The 16,733-nt window shown below is 36.7% G+C and overlaps 1 protein-coding gene across 6 annotated transcripts in view; it reads right to left on the reverse strand.

Moving 5' to 3' along the window:
* Nucleotides 1-935: 935 nt before the first annotated feature.
* Nucleotides 936-16,733, reverse strand: part of WAC (WW domain containing adaptor with coiled-coil) — a 79,171-nt gene continuing 63,373 nt past the window's right edge. For all 6 annotated transcript variants that reach the window (XM_061126379.1, XM_061126380.1, XM_061126382.1 and 3 more), the window contains 7 exons: nt 13,884-14,129; nt 12,374-12,496; nt 11,386-11,534; nt 6,302-6,423; nt 4,925-5,111; nt 3,641-3,768; nt 936-2,383 (listed from right to left, as the gene is read on the reverse strand). In XM_061126379.1, coding sequence (XP_060982362.1) covers nt 2,314-2,383; nt 3,641-3,768; nt 4,925-5,111; nt 6,302-6,423; nt 11,386-11,534; nt 12,374-12,496; nt 13,884-14,129 — 1,025 coding nt within the window. In that variant the 3' untranslated portion in view covers nt 936-2,313. The remainder of the gene's footprint in view (nt 2,384-3,640; nt 3,769-4,924; nt 5,112-6,301; nt 6,424-11,385; nt 11,535-12,373; nt 12,497-13,883; nt 14,130-16,733) is intronic.

Consider the following 16,733-nt stretch of genomic DNA (forward strand, 5'->3'; position numbering starts at 1 on the left):
AGTGCAGTATTTAAAATAATTCACTACAGAATAAGTGAATCAAATATTGTAAAAATATTTCCACAAAATTTTTAATTGTTTAAAAATTCACCGGGAAATTTCAAATTAGGCCATCTTCTCATATATATATATACATATATCTGTGTGTATATATATATATATATATATATATATATATATATATATGAGCAATTCCTAATTTAGGGATAAAAATACTTTTTAAAAGTCCAAAGAATAAGGTGATACAGATCAATAAACAATTAGCAAATTAAATTCAAAGTTACTTAAACCACAAGTCAAGCTGCCATCTGATGGGGAAATATCTGCCTACCCCATCATCTTTCCAGAAAAGACACAGGACTACATCAGTAAGGGTTCTAACTTAACAGAGCTCTTCCGAGTTTCATGTACATGCACTAATCAAGCCCAGCAAATATTAACAATCTCACAGGTATTAACATTTCATGACGATATAATTTATGACATTTGTCTTTTCTTACATTTTATCCTCAAGTTACAATTTTAAAAAAGTCAGTTTCCAGTATGATCGTAATTCTTAATTACACTGGAATATTTTTGTATTTAGAAAATATCAACCATACTATCACAGTTTACCTTTTTAAATGTATTGAGAAGTCTGAGCATTATCTTCTATACTTTAAATATGCTTAAAGCACAAGAGCATTTTGAATTTTTGCATCCCAGAATGTAGCAACAATGTCTAACATCACAAAATAAGCCCTTGGTGCTGGCAGTTCTGAAAGCACATGAATGCATCTGCCTCAACAGGAAAAAAAAGTCTCTAAATTGGATAAGATTTTGAATTAGGAGATTTTTCTGCATAAAGAAACCCTTGTGATCTGATTTAATACTGGCAGTATCATGCTAAGGCCACGTGACCAATATTTTAGCAAAGAAAAAAAAAGCCAAGGTAATTTTATAGTAGCAATAGTTTCTTTTTTTATTTTAATATACTTTAGGAAACAATATACAAAGCTGAGCTTTCCCACCGTCTCCAGGTAACAGCAGGAAGCTCCAATTACACAAATTTAGCGTTTTGTGATGGCTAAGAACAGCAGTCAGCACCAGACTTGAACAGTTAGCTACAACACAGACATCCTTCAAAATGAAATGTCCTCATAGCAAGACAGGTGAACCAGGGTTTTAACAAAAGACAACCACTTGGGAAGTGACTAACGGTTCTTGTTGAATTTATTTCATTAAATAGTCTTATACACATTTTCCTGTTAATATGCTTTAAACAAAACCTCCCTTAAGGAATTATTTCAATGAAGTATAAATGTTCAACAAGAATAGTTCTGATAAAGAATCCCCAGGTAGTTTAAATTCTAATATGCATTGACCGAAGGTAAAGAAAAATAACAATTTTTGTTTCTTTTAACATGTTTATTACAACAGATACAATTCACATCTGACTAGAGTTGTTTCCTCTTCCCTCCCACAACCATGTTCATTGGGCCATTTCCTCATATTTGAGCAATCAATGTACTTTCAGCACACATGCCCAGCAGTACTTTTAAGTCCATTCTTACAGGGTGCAAATGGATTTCAATAATTTATACAAACAAGTGGGTTATGCTCAATCACTGCAATTTTAAGCTACTGTACACAGGAATGAAAAGGTTATAGAAAAGTGCCATAGCAACAGTGCCTTAAGAAAGGAGAAAAAGAGGAGCCTTAAAAAATGGATAAAATCAGATCAAGGATTTCAGAGGGAAATGGAACACACGGGAAATGAAAAACATTTCTCTGCAAAACAAATGGAGAAGCACTGCTCTTGATCAGGTGCAAGTGTGGAAACAGTTGTTTCATGATATTTTGTACACTGCCCATATGGTTCAAAATCGCATCCTTAGACACAGATCGCCTGGCGCTTGCACTGAATTTTTGAAAATGCAAGATTTCTGAATGATAAATTAACCCCCCAAATTTTTCTTTAAAAAAGCTAATTTTGCAGACAGGTTTACATGTAAAAGGCTAGGTATTTAGCCACCTCAGCATTGATTAGTTTTGGATGTCTAAGCTCTGTTACACATGGCTTCCCATGGCTTCACTCTACAAAACATATTTACAACGTGAAGAATACATCTACAAGAAATCTACATTTCAAGGGTTTTACAAATCAATCTTGTATCTTTCCCCTGAATTGAATCTCACAGACCCCGACCCCTTGTCATTTCCTTTGCCCAGCTTAACGGTCCAAAGTCTACTTAAATGCAGCTCAAAAATGTTAAGACTGGGAAACAGATTTACAGTTCCTGTTCTCAACACCATGTGCAATTATTCACATCTTCACACCATGAAGGAATTCTGATTTTTTAGCTTTTCGAGTTCCTTAATTTGTTGTCTCAAAAATAGTATCCTGAAAAATAAAAGACGGCATTAGAGCCCATGCGGTCATTATAAATTTTACAGAAAAAACAAACTTTTAACTACAAAAAGACCTTTACAAAGAAAAGGAGTAACTACTAGCTATGACGAAGTAATTTAAAACTGTTCAGTCTAGTTAGGACAAAATAACCATTTGATAATATGACATATTAAAGTATTGGGATCACAAAAGTTAAAATATTTCCTAGTTTTCTAACCCTTTCTCAATAATTATGAAAAAAATTCTCAATATAAATGTAGGTTCATAAAAATGGAGCAAAGCCCAGCTGACATGCATATTTAAAACAAAATACAAAAATACAAACTCCACAGCTAACTAGATTTTTATGAACTTTGTAACACTATTCCTCTTCTGTGAACTGTGATAATTACTGCTTATTATCTGTATGGTCAAACATGATTTGTGACACATGACTGTGTTTCAGTAGCTGCAAGCTACTGTTCTGTTGAGCAAGCCAAAGTAAGGTTTTACATATGCCAGAACTACTTTCGGAGCAATCCTAGAGTAAAAAAAAACCCCCAACTGATATTCAAAAGTGTTTCCAGACTTTTTAGTCGTTGAAAGGTTAGGTAAAAACTCACTTTCCCAAGTTTACCATAAACCATGACTTGGTATCTGCGGTTTCACGACAAGATTACGTCTGACCCAGTGACTCAACACAGACAGGATGTGAAGCCACTGAGTGTGGCCTCAGTGTGGCCTCAGCTCTGTAACAGGCTTGGAAAGACCTATGCTGTCTAACACAGTGCAGAAATCCCACCTGGATAAAACACTGTATCATTAAGAAATACGAGACCGAGTTAAGGTGAAAACAACTAAAGAAGGCACGTATATATCATTAAACTTCCTAGACAACTAAACTTCATGTAATTTCCAAGGGATCTATTGATGCTTCAAGGACAATGTAATCAGTAGTTTGAATGTCAACTGAAATATTTACCCTCAGTAAGAGGGCACTGCTCTCAACCAAAGAGGGGACTCCTGGTAACTGGTCGCTGTAAATATCTTACTTTTTAAATAAAACACTGCAAGTACCTTATGTAGTCATTATCCAAGAAAAAAAGTTTAATAATAAAGCATTTATACCACGGGTTAAGAGAAAAAAAATCTAGATGCCATTACTGTTCACCAGGAACATTACTAAACTATGAAACAGTTCACAGTATTATGGAATGTGATATATCAAACAGAATTTTAAATTAAAATTTACTTCAGTGAAAAGCTTACCTTTGCTCTCGCAAAGTTGCTTGAATTTCACATACTCGGACTAAAGATCTTAAATTTTTTAATTCAGTACAAATTTCTGACATATGAACGCTTCCCATGTTATGGGCTTCTTCTCGCAATCTTGATGCCTATAAAAGAAATGAAAATCTCATGAAATGTAAGCCACATTCACATACAAAAATAAAGAGTGTAACTTTCTATCAAGATTATAGAATAAGTCTTCTAAATTCACAAAAATGCTCATGAATCTGAGGGGAGGGGGCGGGGAATGATTTTTTTTTAAACCATCTCTAATGGTAAAATGTATTTCCTTTAAGAATTCCCCCCTCAGGCTTCTTGAGAAGACAGTATTTTCAGTCTCATGGTAGTACAGCACTAATATAGAAGGATTCATGATTTGTGGTTAATAAAAAATGCTGGATCAGCCAAAGTGAAATTCAGGTATAACACTGATAAAAGGGCCTTACTGTATCCCCGTATCGAGAGATATACAATGCATGACCATAAACTTACAGAACATTTTAGATGGTCAGTCATTTGATAAAATGAAACATAGCCAGTGGCAATAACTGGAAAGTGCTAGGGTTGGTCCTTCATCCCTACTAGTACTCTCAGTAGTTAGTTGAACCTTGAACAACAGAGGTTTTGCACTGTGCAGGCAGGCCCACTTACACATGGATTTTTTCCAATAATAAACACTGCTGTCCTACACGATCCACGGTTGGCTGATCTGGGGGTGAGGGACTGTGGATATGGAGGGCTGACTATAAACCATACTTGGATTTTTGACTGTGTGGAGACTCAGCCCCCCTACCCAAGTTGTTCAAGGGTCAACTGTACTAAAAGGATCAGAGTGGCCGGCTGAGTAGGAAAAGCATGCTGGCTTTGAGTTGTATCACTCTTAGTAACTGAGTGACCTTGGTACAGATTATTTGGTCTTAAGGGCCTCTTTTAGTAAAATGAAAAAACTCATGATCTGCACTGGTCAGTAGTTTTAGAAAATGGAAAAAATAAACATAAAGCACTTAGCACAGACCTAAACGCTGAGCGCTTGATAATGGGAGCTACAATGATAATTAAAATAGGTAAAACCACAAAGTTATCTCACAAGTATCCTGTAAGTACATATCAAATATTTTACAAAGTGACCACACACAATCTAATGAGAAATTAGTTGTTTTAAAGACTGCTCGAATCCGCAGGGTCCGGGTTAGATTTTCTCACAGTGGAATTGAGCTGCCAGCAAATCACAGGCAGAACAGCTGCTGTGACTGTGTGATATACCTGCTTCTCCGCATGATCTGCAGGCCATCCTTGAACGTGCTTGATGAGATTTTCATTGAAGTGTGCTGCGAGCGTCGGTGTTAGTGAACACGGAGGTCGGGCAGAGGAGTTCTGTGGTACAACTGCTGTATTTGATGCATTACTACTAGACGTGTGATTTGGACCAGGTGACGGACTTCTCTGGCTACTACGAGAAAAGATAACCGAACGTGGGGCATGGTTAAAACTGGTTTCTAGGTATCCTAAACATTGCCTGTCAATACCTTTCATTAACTTAAAGATACCCAAATTTCTAAGAATAACTTATTATTTTAATATTAAATAAGTATAATTTAAAATCCAAAGAATACTTATATCATATTCCTAATACACGTCTGGAGGTTATAAGAGCCCTCTGAACAGTAATGTCAGGGCTTAATTTAAAATATCTGTACTCACCCAAACTTGACAGTGGAACCTGTGATTTTGTATACTACAAACACACATAAGGATGTGACTAAGCAATGGTCACATTCGAACAGTTGTAGATATAAGGCACATCAATATATCTTAAATACATGAAGACATGGAGGGTGAAAAGTACAGAGGTTTGACTGTTTAAAATCAGAGTAAAGTGAGTAATCAGAGAGTGAAATAATGTGAAGCAAAACAGACAGTGTAACTGCCTCTCAATGAATGAGTTCAGTGGCAAAATAAGACCAAAAATGGGGAACACTCTGAGGCTGCTTATCTTCTTTTCACCTGTATGGTTTGGGCCAGGATTTAGGGATGTGGTGGTGAGAATCAAGAATGTAATACCCCAAGCTGACTTCCTAGCTGCCTCGCACCAGACTTTGCTCTGAATGAATTTCAGTTATTTCCAAAAATGAAATTTCCCAAAAGATGAAAAGTTCTCATCACTGAGGATATTTAAAATTATATTGCAGCCACTAAAGACTAAAGGATCAGAATTGAGGCTATTGGGAAGGCCTGACACACATCAGCTGGAAAATACTGACCCAAGTTTCAGATGTGAGGTTTTTGGCTTTATCAATAAACTCAAATCTAAAACTGCTATTGGGAAGTTATCATTTCCAATGAATGAAGTAGTATAAAATCATGTGCCTCTACAAGTGAAGTGTCATATATATAGTTACTCCCATTGTATTCCATCAAGCAAAACTCTAAATAGAGAGCCACTTTTCTTCAAAATAATTCAGGATTCACTACTAGAGACAATCTAGTAAGATTTGCCTTTGTAAATTTTATAATACACAAAACTATGTTAGGCTATCCATGGATTCTTCCAAGATCAGGTTCTACTATACATATATAATATCCAAGTAATATGGTAATATAAGGAAAAAAGTGTTGTCTCAACACACAACATCAACTTACTTTGAGCGCTGAAGACTTCGAGGAGAGACAGGTTCATGACCTTGTTGCTGCTTGTCAGCAGTTACAGGCTGCTGTGTGGCCGACTGTGAAACTGGTCCTTGCTTAACTACTGGAGTACTAACCTGGAATGTCAAAATCTGGTGAGACAGGCTTCTACCACACAGACAAACAGCAGTGAAAACCAGATAAGAGCAAAAGTTCTGCCAGTGAAAACTTCCCAATTATTTCTGTTCAGTGATTTTTTTTAAAGGTAAGAATTGTCGTAAATGTTCACAATAAGATTAGTATTAGGGATACAGCCACACTTAATTATGTAGACTATTGTCATTTAGGGCCCAAATCCTCAGATCCCTCCAAGTCTAGTTAGTAATCTTGAACAATATAAAATACAGAGATTTAAAGAGGAGGAATCGAATGAGTTCCCAAAGGTCATGTGGTTAGAAGAAAGTTTTTTGAGGCTTAGATCCAATTTCTTCATAAAATGGCCCAGGGCCAAACAATTACTTAAGCCAACCAGCTTAAGAAACTAGTTCTCCTGATTTTAAGCCCCATTTTCTTTCCAATTTCCTGATTTACTATTACTTCTGTATCAATAAAAATAAATATATTACACCACATCATCCAAATACAGCTGCTTAAAATTCAATCACAAAAGAAGAGAATGTATTGACTTGTCTATCAGAGAATGAGCTATGGCCCATATGCAGTTTAGCTGGAGTGGGCTTCAAAGAGATGGTACCTTACAGAGGCAGATCAATAGGTCCATGGTTGCCACTATGGACACATATATTTCCACATACACACGTGTGACAGAAAACAAGCAGTTTTCAATGTAAGTCCAAAATATGTACAAAAGCATGTTCTTTTATATAAGATCAAGTGTCCACTTACTTTTAAAGACAATTTGAAAGGTTTATAATGCAAGCAACTACAAGCCATCTTGCTTACAGGATCTGAAGTGACAATGTTACGATCAACTGTAAACCCAACACAACCACTCATGCCATGTGCAGCCATATTTCACTGTGCTCTTAGAATACCACAAGGTAAGTTATAAGCTCTAAGAACAGGTCTCTTGTGCTAAAACTCACATTTTAATTCTTCTCTCATCAAAACACAAGTAAACAATAAGGAACTACACAGAAAACTAACAACTGTAACTCAAAATTTTAAAACAGCAATCTACAACACACACAAAAACATGACTCAAGTAGGGAAGGAATGAGCCAACAGAAAGACCTAAGAGTTGGCCTACCATCCATTTCAAGTCATGTTTTAATACATTTTTATTTTTAGGCTTCTGCTTATGATTTTATTTAAATAAGACATTCTTTGCCATGAAAGTGTCTTAACAGCCCACTGTTTTACAGCTTTTAAAAACAATTTCCCCAAAGAGTTACCAGTAAGAGTTCAAAAAAAGTTAAAACTCATACATTTCAACTTCCAAATAGCTAAAGTTCTACTGGTGGTATTCTACGAAAGCACAGAATGAGGATGACTGGAACTGCTTATGAATTTGTGAGCAAGAATCAAAGAATGCAGCATAAAACCCGACAGCAGCATCACAAGATCCTGTTCACAGCCCAGTAAGGACAGAGACTAGTCAACAGTCTAACTGCTATGAGGAGCCAACAATGTAAGGTTTTACTTGGACAAACAAGCAATATAACTTCATAAAATGGGTTCTATATTCAGAGACACCTGGGTCTAAAAATGACTCAACCATAAAAATCAGACTTAACGAAAGAGTTAATTTTCTATCAAATGAAGCAAAGAGTAGCTGATGTGAAAATTAGATACAAAGCTCTTGCCACAGAAACTGACTCATTTCTATAAAAAACATATGGGGAAATCACTGGAAAACATGTTCTCTTACACCTTGGAGTCTAAAAACATGTGAATCCATGGCTGATTCATGTCAATGTATGACAAAACCCACTACAATATTGTAAAGTAATTAGCCTCCAACTAATAAAAAAAAAAATGGAAAAAAAAAAAAAACCTCTACAAAAATAACACTCTATTAGTAAATCTTCTTTATCCATGAAGTCAATGAAGACAGAAGAGCATCAGTGCAGAGGAGGGGCACTGGTGCAACTCCCCCCTCCAAGCCTTCCATTAGCTGAGATTAACCTGCATCTATTCTCACTCACCTGCCAGGCATCCCACCACCATCTCACTCCCAATAAAGGGCTCTTCCTTCATATACAGTCTAGAACACTATGAAACTTGTTTTAACCAAAAGTGTGTTCTTTCCCAATTTCCCTCAGAGGCGATGTACCTTTCAGTCAGTTCAGTGGACTCTGCGACCCCACGCCAAGCTTCCCTGTCCATCACCAACTCCAGGAGATTGTTCAAACTCATGTCCATCGAGTCACTGATGCCATCCAACCATCTCATCCTCTGGTGACCCATTCTCCTGCCTTCAATCTTTCCCAGCATCAGGGTCTTTTCCAAGGAGTCAGTTCTTCCCATCAGGTGGCCAAAGTACTGGAGCTTCAGCATCAGTCCTTCCAATGAGTATTCTGGACTGATTTCCTTTAGGATTGACTGGTTAGATCTCCTTGCTGTCCAAAGGACTCAGGAGTCTTCTCCAGCACCAAGTTCAAAAGCATCAATTCTTCAACGCTCAGCTTTCTTTATAGTTCAACTCTCACATCCATACATGACTACTGGAAAAACCACACCTTTGACTAGATAGACTTTTGTCAGCAAAGTAAAATCTCTGCTTTTTAATATGCTGTCTAGGTTGGTCACAGCTTTTCTTCCAAGGAGCAAGCGTCTTTTTATTTCATGGCTGCAGTCACCATCTGCAGTGATTTTGGAGCCCAAGAAAACAAAGTCAGCCACTGTTTCCATTGTTTCCCCATCTTTTTGTCATGAAGTGACAGGACTGGATGCCATGATCTTAGTATTTTCAATGTTGAGTTTTAAGCCAGCTTATCCACTCTCCTCTCTTACTTTCATCCAGAGGCTCTTTAGTTCCTCGTCACTTTCTTCCATAAGGGTGGTGTCATCTGCCTATCTGAGGTTATTGATATTTCTTCTGGCAATCTTGATTCCAGCTTGTGCTTCATCCAGTCCAGCATTTCACATGATGTACTCTGTGAAATGTACTCTTATAAGTTAAACAAGCAGGTTGACAACATACAGACTTGACGTACTCCTTTCCCAATGTGAAACCAGTCCATTGTTTCATGTCTGGTTCCAACTGTTGCTTCTTGAACCTACATACAGATTTCTCAGGAGGCACATAAGGTGGTCTGGTATTCCCATCTTTTGGACGACTTTTCCAGTTAGTTGTGATCCACACAGTCAAAGGCTTTGGCATAGTCAAGAAAGCAGAAGTAGATGTTTTTCTGGAATTCTCTTGTTTTTTCTATGATCCAATGGATGTCAGCAATTTGATCTCTGGTTCCTCTGCCTTTTCTAAATCCAGCTTGAACATCTGGAAGTTTTCAGTTCACCAATTGTTGAAGGCTAGTTTGGAGAATTTTGAGTATTGCTTCGCTAGCGTGTGAGATGAGTACACCTGTGTGGTAGTTTGAACATTCTTTGGTTATTGCCTTTCTTTGGAATTGGAATGGAAATTGACTTTTCCCAGTCCTGCGGCCACTGCCGAGTTTTCCAAATTTGCTGGCATATATTGTGCCATCTTTGCATAAAATGTTCCCTTGGTATCTCTATTTTTTTGAAGAGCTCTCTACTCTTTACCATTCTATTGTTTCCTTCCATTTCTTTGCATTGATCAATGAGGAAGGCTTTCTTATCTCTTCTTGCTATTCTCTGGAAGTCTGTATTCAGAAGGATATAGCTTTCCTTTTTCTCCTTTGCCTGTCACTTCTCTTCTTTTCTCAGCTATTCATAAGAAGTCCTCAGAGAACCATTTTGCCTTTTTGCATTTCTTTTTTCTTGGGGATGTTTTGATCACCAACTTCTGTACAATGTCACGAACCTCTGCCCATTGCTCTTAGGCACTCTATCAGATTCAATCCCTTGAATCTATTTGTCACTTCCACTGTATAATCCTAAGGGATTTGATTTAGGTCATATCTGAATGGTCCAGTGGTTTTCCCTACTGTCTTCAATTTAATTGTGAATTTGGCAATAAGGAATTCATGATCTGAGCCACAATCAGTTCCCAGTCTTGTCTTTGCTGACTGTATAGAGCTTCTCTATCTTCCGCTGCAAAGAATATAATCAATCTGATTTCAGTATTGACTATCTGGGGATATCCATGTGTAGAGTCATCTCTTGTGTTGTTGGAGGAGAGTGTTTACTAACACCAGTGTGTTCTCTTGGCAAAACTCTGTCAGCCTTTGCCCTGCTTCATTTTGCACTCTCAAGTCAAACTTGCCTGTTAATCCAGATAGCTCTTGACTTCCTACTTTTGCATTCCAGTCCCCTAAAAGGACATCATTTTGGTGTCAGTTCTAGAAGGTTTTGTAGATCCTCACAGAACCATTCAACTTCAGCTTCTTTGGCATTAGTGGTTGGGCACAGACATGAATTACTGTGATACTGAATGGTTCGCCTCGGACACGAGCAGAAATCATTCTGTCATTTATGAGATTGCACCCAAGTACTGTATTTTGGACTCCTGTTGACTATCAGGGCTACTCCATTTCTTCTAAGGGATTCTTGCCCACAACAGTAGATATACTGGTCATCTGAATTAAATTCGTCCATTCCAGTCCATTTTAGTTCACCGATTTCCTAAAATGTTGATATTCAGTCTTGCCATCTCCTGTTTGACCATTTCCAACGTACGCTGATTCATGGACCTAACATTCCAGGTTCCTATGCAATATTGTTCTTTACAAAAGCATCAGACTTTACTTCCATCACCAGTCACATCCACAACTGGGCGTTGTTTTTGTTTTAGCTCCATCTCTTCATTCTTTCTGGAGCTACTTCTCTACTCTTCTCCAATAGTATATTGGGCACCTACCAATCTGGGGAGTTCATTTTTCAGTGTCATTATCTTTTTGCCTTCTCATACTGTTTATGGGGTTCTCAAGGCAAGAATACTGAAGTGGTTTGCCATTCCCTTCTCCAGTGGACCACGTTTTGTCAGAACTTACCTTTGGCTGTGATGAAACAGGAGGAGTACTGATCAAAGGTTTGATGGGGACTGTGTTTGTCTGGGGTGTGCTTATCCTTGGAGACACATATGATCGTGGGGATGATGCGTCAGACGTTAAAGACATTGGAGACTGATTGGATGGTTGGGCTGCAAAGAGTAAAATAAACCAGAAACTTCTGTAATTAACGTGGGGCAGATCTTTACAACTCTGCACATGCCCCATAACCTCAAAGAGAACACCTATCTGAAAAAGTCAGCATCTCTACCCACTGGGGCCACAATGACCACATGACCTGTCAGAGACTAGCCACCCAATGCAGCACCCATTCTAAGTCTGAACAGTCTCGCCAGGAAAGCATCCTGATCTTTAGCCTTACTTCTAGTCCCCCTCAGATTCCCACCCCATGAGGTTACCCAAGGGGTCTCTTAAGAGTCTTTTCACTGCACTGGTTGATCAGCAGTCCTGCTCACTTGAGCAGCTTTCTGCACTGGGACTCAGGGATAATAAATCAAGTGACTCTTTTATTTCCTGTCTGCTCCTTGGTGTCATCTCCACTAGACACCTGCACGGAGAAGAGGGCTGGCTAACTCAAGGCAGGACTAAAGCATTTCCACATCCTCTGATCAAAAATCATATAACACCAACTGGAACCAAAGTTCAACTCTGAAAACAGATTCAATGTTTCACAAAGATTGAGAGCATATCATAGTTTGTTTTAGCTTTGGAGCAGGATACCTCATTAAGGACTTACATGCTGAATTAAATATATAATACAGATCTGATGGCAACAGCATAAGATAAATGTGAAAAGCCTGTTTCATTTAAAAAGGTAAAGAAAAATACTACTTGTATAAAGGAGTGTTAAAAAATCAAAATAAAATTATCATAGCTACTTTTTCTTCAAAGATTAAAAGAAATCTGTTATTAATCCCCTCTGCCTGCCTTAAAGACACAACTCTAGAGGTATCTAAAAGTACATAAATACCTTGTGTGGAGAGCTGAGCAGCTTGAGAAATCAGAGAAGTTATGTTGAAAGCAGATGGTCCAGCAGTAAGAAACTTGTGAATTATAGACTGCAATGAGGCTTGTGTCACAGCTGCTGTAAGAACTAGAAGCACAGTACATCTTAAATTCAAATAAAAACACAGCAGCATATGTAGTATTAGTAAAAATGAAAATTCAAATAAGAACCCAGAAAAAAATTGTTTCATACTAGAATTTCCAAATTGAGTCTAGAAAACAGGAGTAATACAACAGGTCAAGACATGGAGAATGATCTGAGGCAGAAGCAAAGAAAATGAATTGGCTTATACAATAAAACAGTAGAGTTTCCTTTCCAGTAAAATTTAGGTGTTCAGTTAAAAGAAAACTTCTTAAAGGCGTTTAAATCAGCAGAGTATTCACTGGAACTTCTGACTACACCAGAAACCTAACCATACATAGGCAAGGTGCTTCGTACGTTACTTGTAATTAACGGGATAAATAGCTGTTTCATGCAACTGCTTTACTAGATAAGCTGAGCACTCAAATCCTACGTCAACACCTACCCTCAAAAATCTTTCAAAAATGGATGTTAAAAAGCTGGGTACTTTGAAATACTATTTTTGGAGCGTAAGATATTTTATTATCAACATTTTCTTAGGCTATGGTTTCTTCAAACTGTTTAAAAGTCCTACTTTGCCTAGTAAAATCTTTACCTATCAAACAAGAGAATACAGAAATGTTGAGAAGAATAAGACTGGAAGATTAATGACCAACTAGCCTGAGATAGCTCCATTTTTATGATACAGGAAGAACTTAACCACTTAACAGTACTGTTAAATATATGAGAATGTATGCAAACAAAATGTTGCGATGTTCGTAAGATTTAATACTTCAATCTGAATGGTTTACAAACTATATCCATTTTTACTCAGACTTCTTTGAGGTGGCTGTCTAAATACTTTAGTAGTACACTGAAAAGCAAAATTGGAATTAACAATGCAATTTAACTAGGAAAAACAGCATAACATGATCCCCATGATCCATTACTTCCCTTCTCATTGATATTTAAGTAGTTCAAGAACTACCTGAATTCCTACACTTAGCTTAGTCCTAGTAAATAGCATATTTAAAATACTTCAAGTAATTATTTACCAATATACAGGAGGCTTTTTGAAATATGTTGGAGACTAAGTGTTTTCTATCAATTTTAGTAAATACTCTTTTTTTCTGTTTTCATTTGGAAAAAAAAAAAAAAAAAAATTTTTTTTTTCACCAAAAACATTAAGTTAACAGAACAATTATCTCTGGTAACTACCAGGTGCACAAAGAAGTCTTGGAGAATACACAGAAAATTAAAGCATTGGTAATTCAATCATATCTTTTGAAGCATGCAGTTCAAATGTAAATTTCAAAATGAAACAAAGCATATTCCTATACAGGGGATTTTACTAATTATGTAATTCTGCACACTGCAAATGAACTTCTGAGAAACTGTTACCATGAAAATTTACCTTCATTTATTTTGGATATGTCCACATTAGAATTATTAAGTTGCAGCGTGGCTTGCAAAGCAGGAAGCAACTGTCTAAGCAGATTTGGGTCCTGAAGTAATGGAGGTATTGGTGACTGTGGAACAGGAGAGACAGGAATTGCTGAAGCGGATGCTGGAGGTGCAGACGTGGGGTTCAGTCCAGAGGCTGAAGATGTGGAAGGAGTTGTGCAAGAGTGTGATACAGACTTGTCTCCTGATGTAGTTTCTAAAGACAAAGGAGACAGTAAGGCTGAAAAACATGACTTGAATACTGGAAATTGGAACCAACATCAAACAAGCAGGATCCATGTATGTGCCAGGCACCTAACTCAAGTAATCTCATTCCCAAGGTAGCACAGAGTGGGCTCAGCAAATAGTTGGCTGACTAGATATGAGGTAGATACTTCACACTCTGATTTCACAGATGACAAAACTGTACAAAAAAGACTATGTAACTTGCCTGAAGTCACCAGGGAAGGCAGTGACGCTACCATACCATACCATACCTGTATCTGTGGTTCAAAGCACCACTATGCTTATTAGTAATGCTGTCTCAAAAACATGTACAAGCACACCTTGTTTTATTGCATTTTGCAGTTACTGCCTTTTTCATCCCCCTCAAATAATCGAAGGTTTCTACAGCAATTCTGTATTGCAAGTCTACCTACAACATTTTCCCAACAGCATTCTTTTTAAACTAAGGTACGTATTTTTAAAAACTGGAATATAATTGCTTTACAATAGTGTTGTTTCTGCTGTACACCACTGTGAATCAACCATAGATATACTATATACATATATCCCCTCCTTCTTGAGCTTCCCTCCCACCCACCCCCATCCCACCCCTCTAGAGGTTATCACAGATTTTAGTCATAATGCTATTATTGCACACTTAACAGACTACAGTATAATGCAAACGTAACTTTTATATACACTGGGAAGTCAAAATATTCATTTGACTTGTTTTATTGTGATACCTGCTTCACTGTTGTAGTCTGGAACCGAACTCTCAATACCTCCACGGTACTGTCCTGTATTGACTACATTTCCAAATAAGCTTCCATTAAGATATAAAGGGACAATACAATTCTCCAAGAATTAATTTATATGCACCATAAAGGTGAAAATGTTCATCACCACAAAAAACGGTCTGCTTAAATATGAAAATCAGAATAGGAGTGATGGTGAGCAACCCCAGAACGGACTATGGATGTGATAAATAAGAGGAGACACCTACTCTGAACTTTTATACCTAACAACTGAGTTTTGGAATTACATACTCCTCTTCTGGAATTAAATATATAAGGCAATGAACTATCTCTATTTGTATCATTTAAAGGTTATCAGCACTAAAAAAGATTCCTTAATAGCCAAAAAAAAAAACCAAAACAAAAAACCTCCCACAAAATCCCAACCTGTGTTTCAATGTACACAAAAAAATGTATATTTATGAAAAATTATCATAATTTGAAAGCTGTCATTGCAAACTATTTACATAGATTTAAGGTAACTGAAATTAAAATCCCAACAGCATTCTTGGTAGCATTTGAAGAGGTAGGGGTTAGTAAAAGCTACAAAACTCTTTAAGAAAAAGAATATAGCTAGTGACACGCATGTCAGACATAAAAACTTAAAACAAAACCAATTTAAGGCAGATTTAACTTTTGTATATACATTTAAGTCTTAAGAAATAGCAGAGGAAAATACAGAAAAATAACTCTGATGTGAGGATGCAGAAAATGACAAAAGAGCAAAATAATTACACCCAAAGGACTGGTAACCAAAATACTTTAAGGAATTTCTACAAATTAAAGAAACACAAACAATAGAAGAAGAAATGAAAGACACGAAAAGACAATTCACAGAAAAACCTGAATGGCTTAAAAAACAAAAGATCCTCAACTTCACTGATAATCAGGAAAATATGTATTAAAAAGCAACAGAATATTCTTTTACATTCATATTGAGAAAAATGTCCAAAAGTCTAAAAATACCAAATACTGATAAAGAGTAATAGAAACAGCATCTCAGGTGGAAGCTAAACTCATATAACTACACTGGAAGATAATTTGGCATTCTCTAGAAAAACTGGAGGTACATGCACTTCATAACCCAGTTAATTCACCTTAGGTATACACCCTTAGAGAAACTCTAATATATGTAAATTAGGAGAAAATACTCAATAATTCTTGAAATGGTATTGTGCTTTTATAAAAAAAAAAATTGAGCACAAAACTAGAAACAAACCATGTCTACCAACAGGAAAAGGAACACAAACTAGTATTTTTATATCATCAAATTTTATTAATACAGTCACTTTAATGAAGCAAAGAATTAAAAACAGAAGGTAATGATGTTTAGACTAGATTATTCAAGATATCCATACACTCTTACAATCCTGGCATTTCCTTAAGATTTTTCAAGCTCACATACATTATAGAACCGAATTAAGACTGCTACTATGATAAAAGTCTCAGGAACACTGTATTTGAATATCACATTGCTACCTAGTAAGTACAGATTTTTAATTCCAATTCTAGGAACTAAACATTCGTTAATCTTCATGGCCTCAAAGAAGCTGAGAATTAATAACAAGCTTATTGCAAAATAAAGAAAAAACCAAACCTCCTTTACCAGCCTTTTAACAATACTGCTGTAAAGGTCAAAAGAACTAGGGACAATAGCTCTCTAAAATACAGACTCAGAGCTGCTTTCACTACATTTCATGTATGTGCTGAACTCTTATGATCCATTTTGGTCTCCACATCTTTTATAAGACAGATACTTTCATTTTACAAGCACACATTTTAAAGGAGGGTCTGTAAGTCTT

Source organism: Dama dama, chromosome 23, assembly GCF_033118175.1.
Source record: "Dama dama isolate Ldn47 chromosome 23, ASM3311817v1, whole genome shotgun sequence".
In the NCBI taxonomy this organism is placed as follows: domain Eukaryota; kingdom Metazoa; phylum Chordata; class Mammalia; order Artiodactyla; family Cervidae; genus Dama; species Dama dama.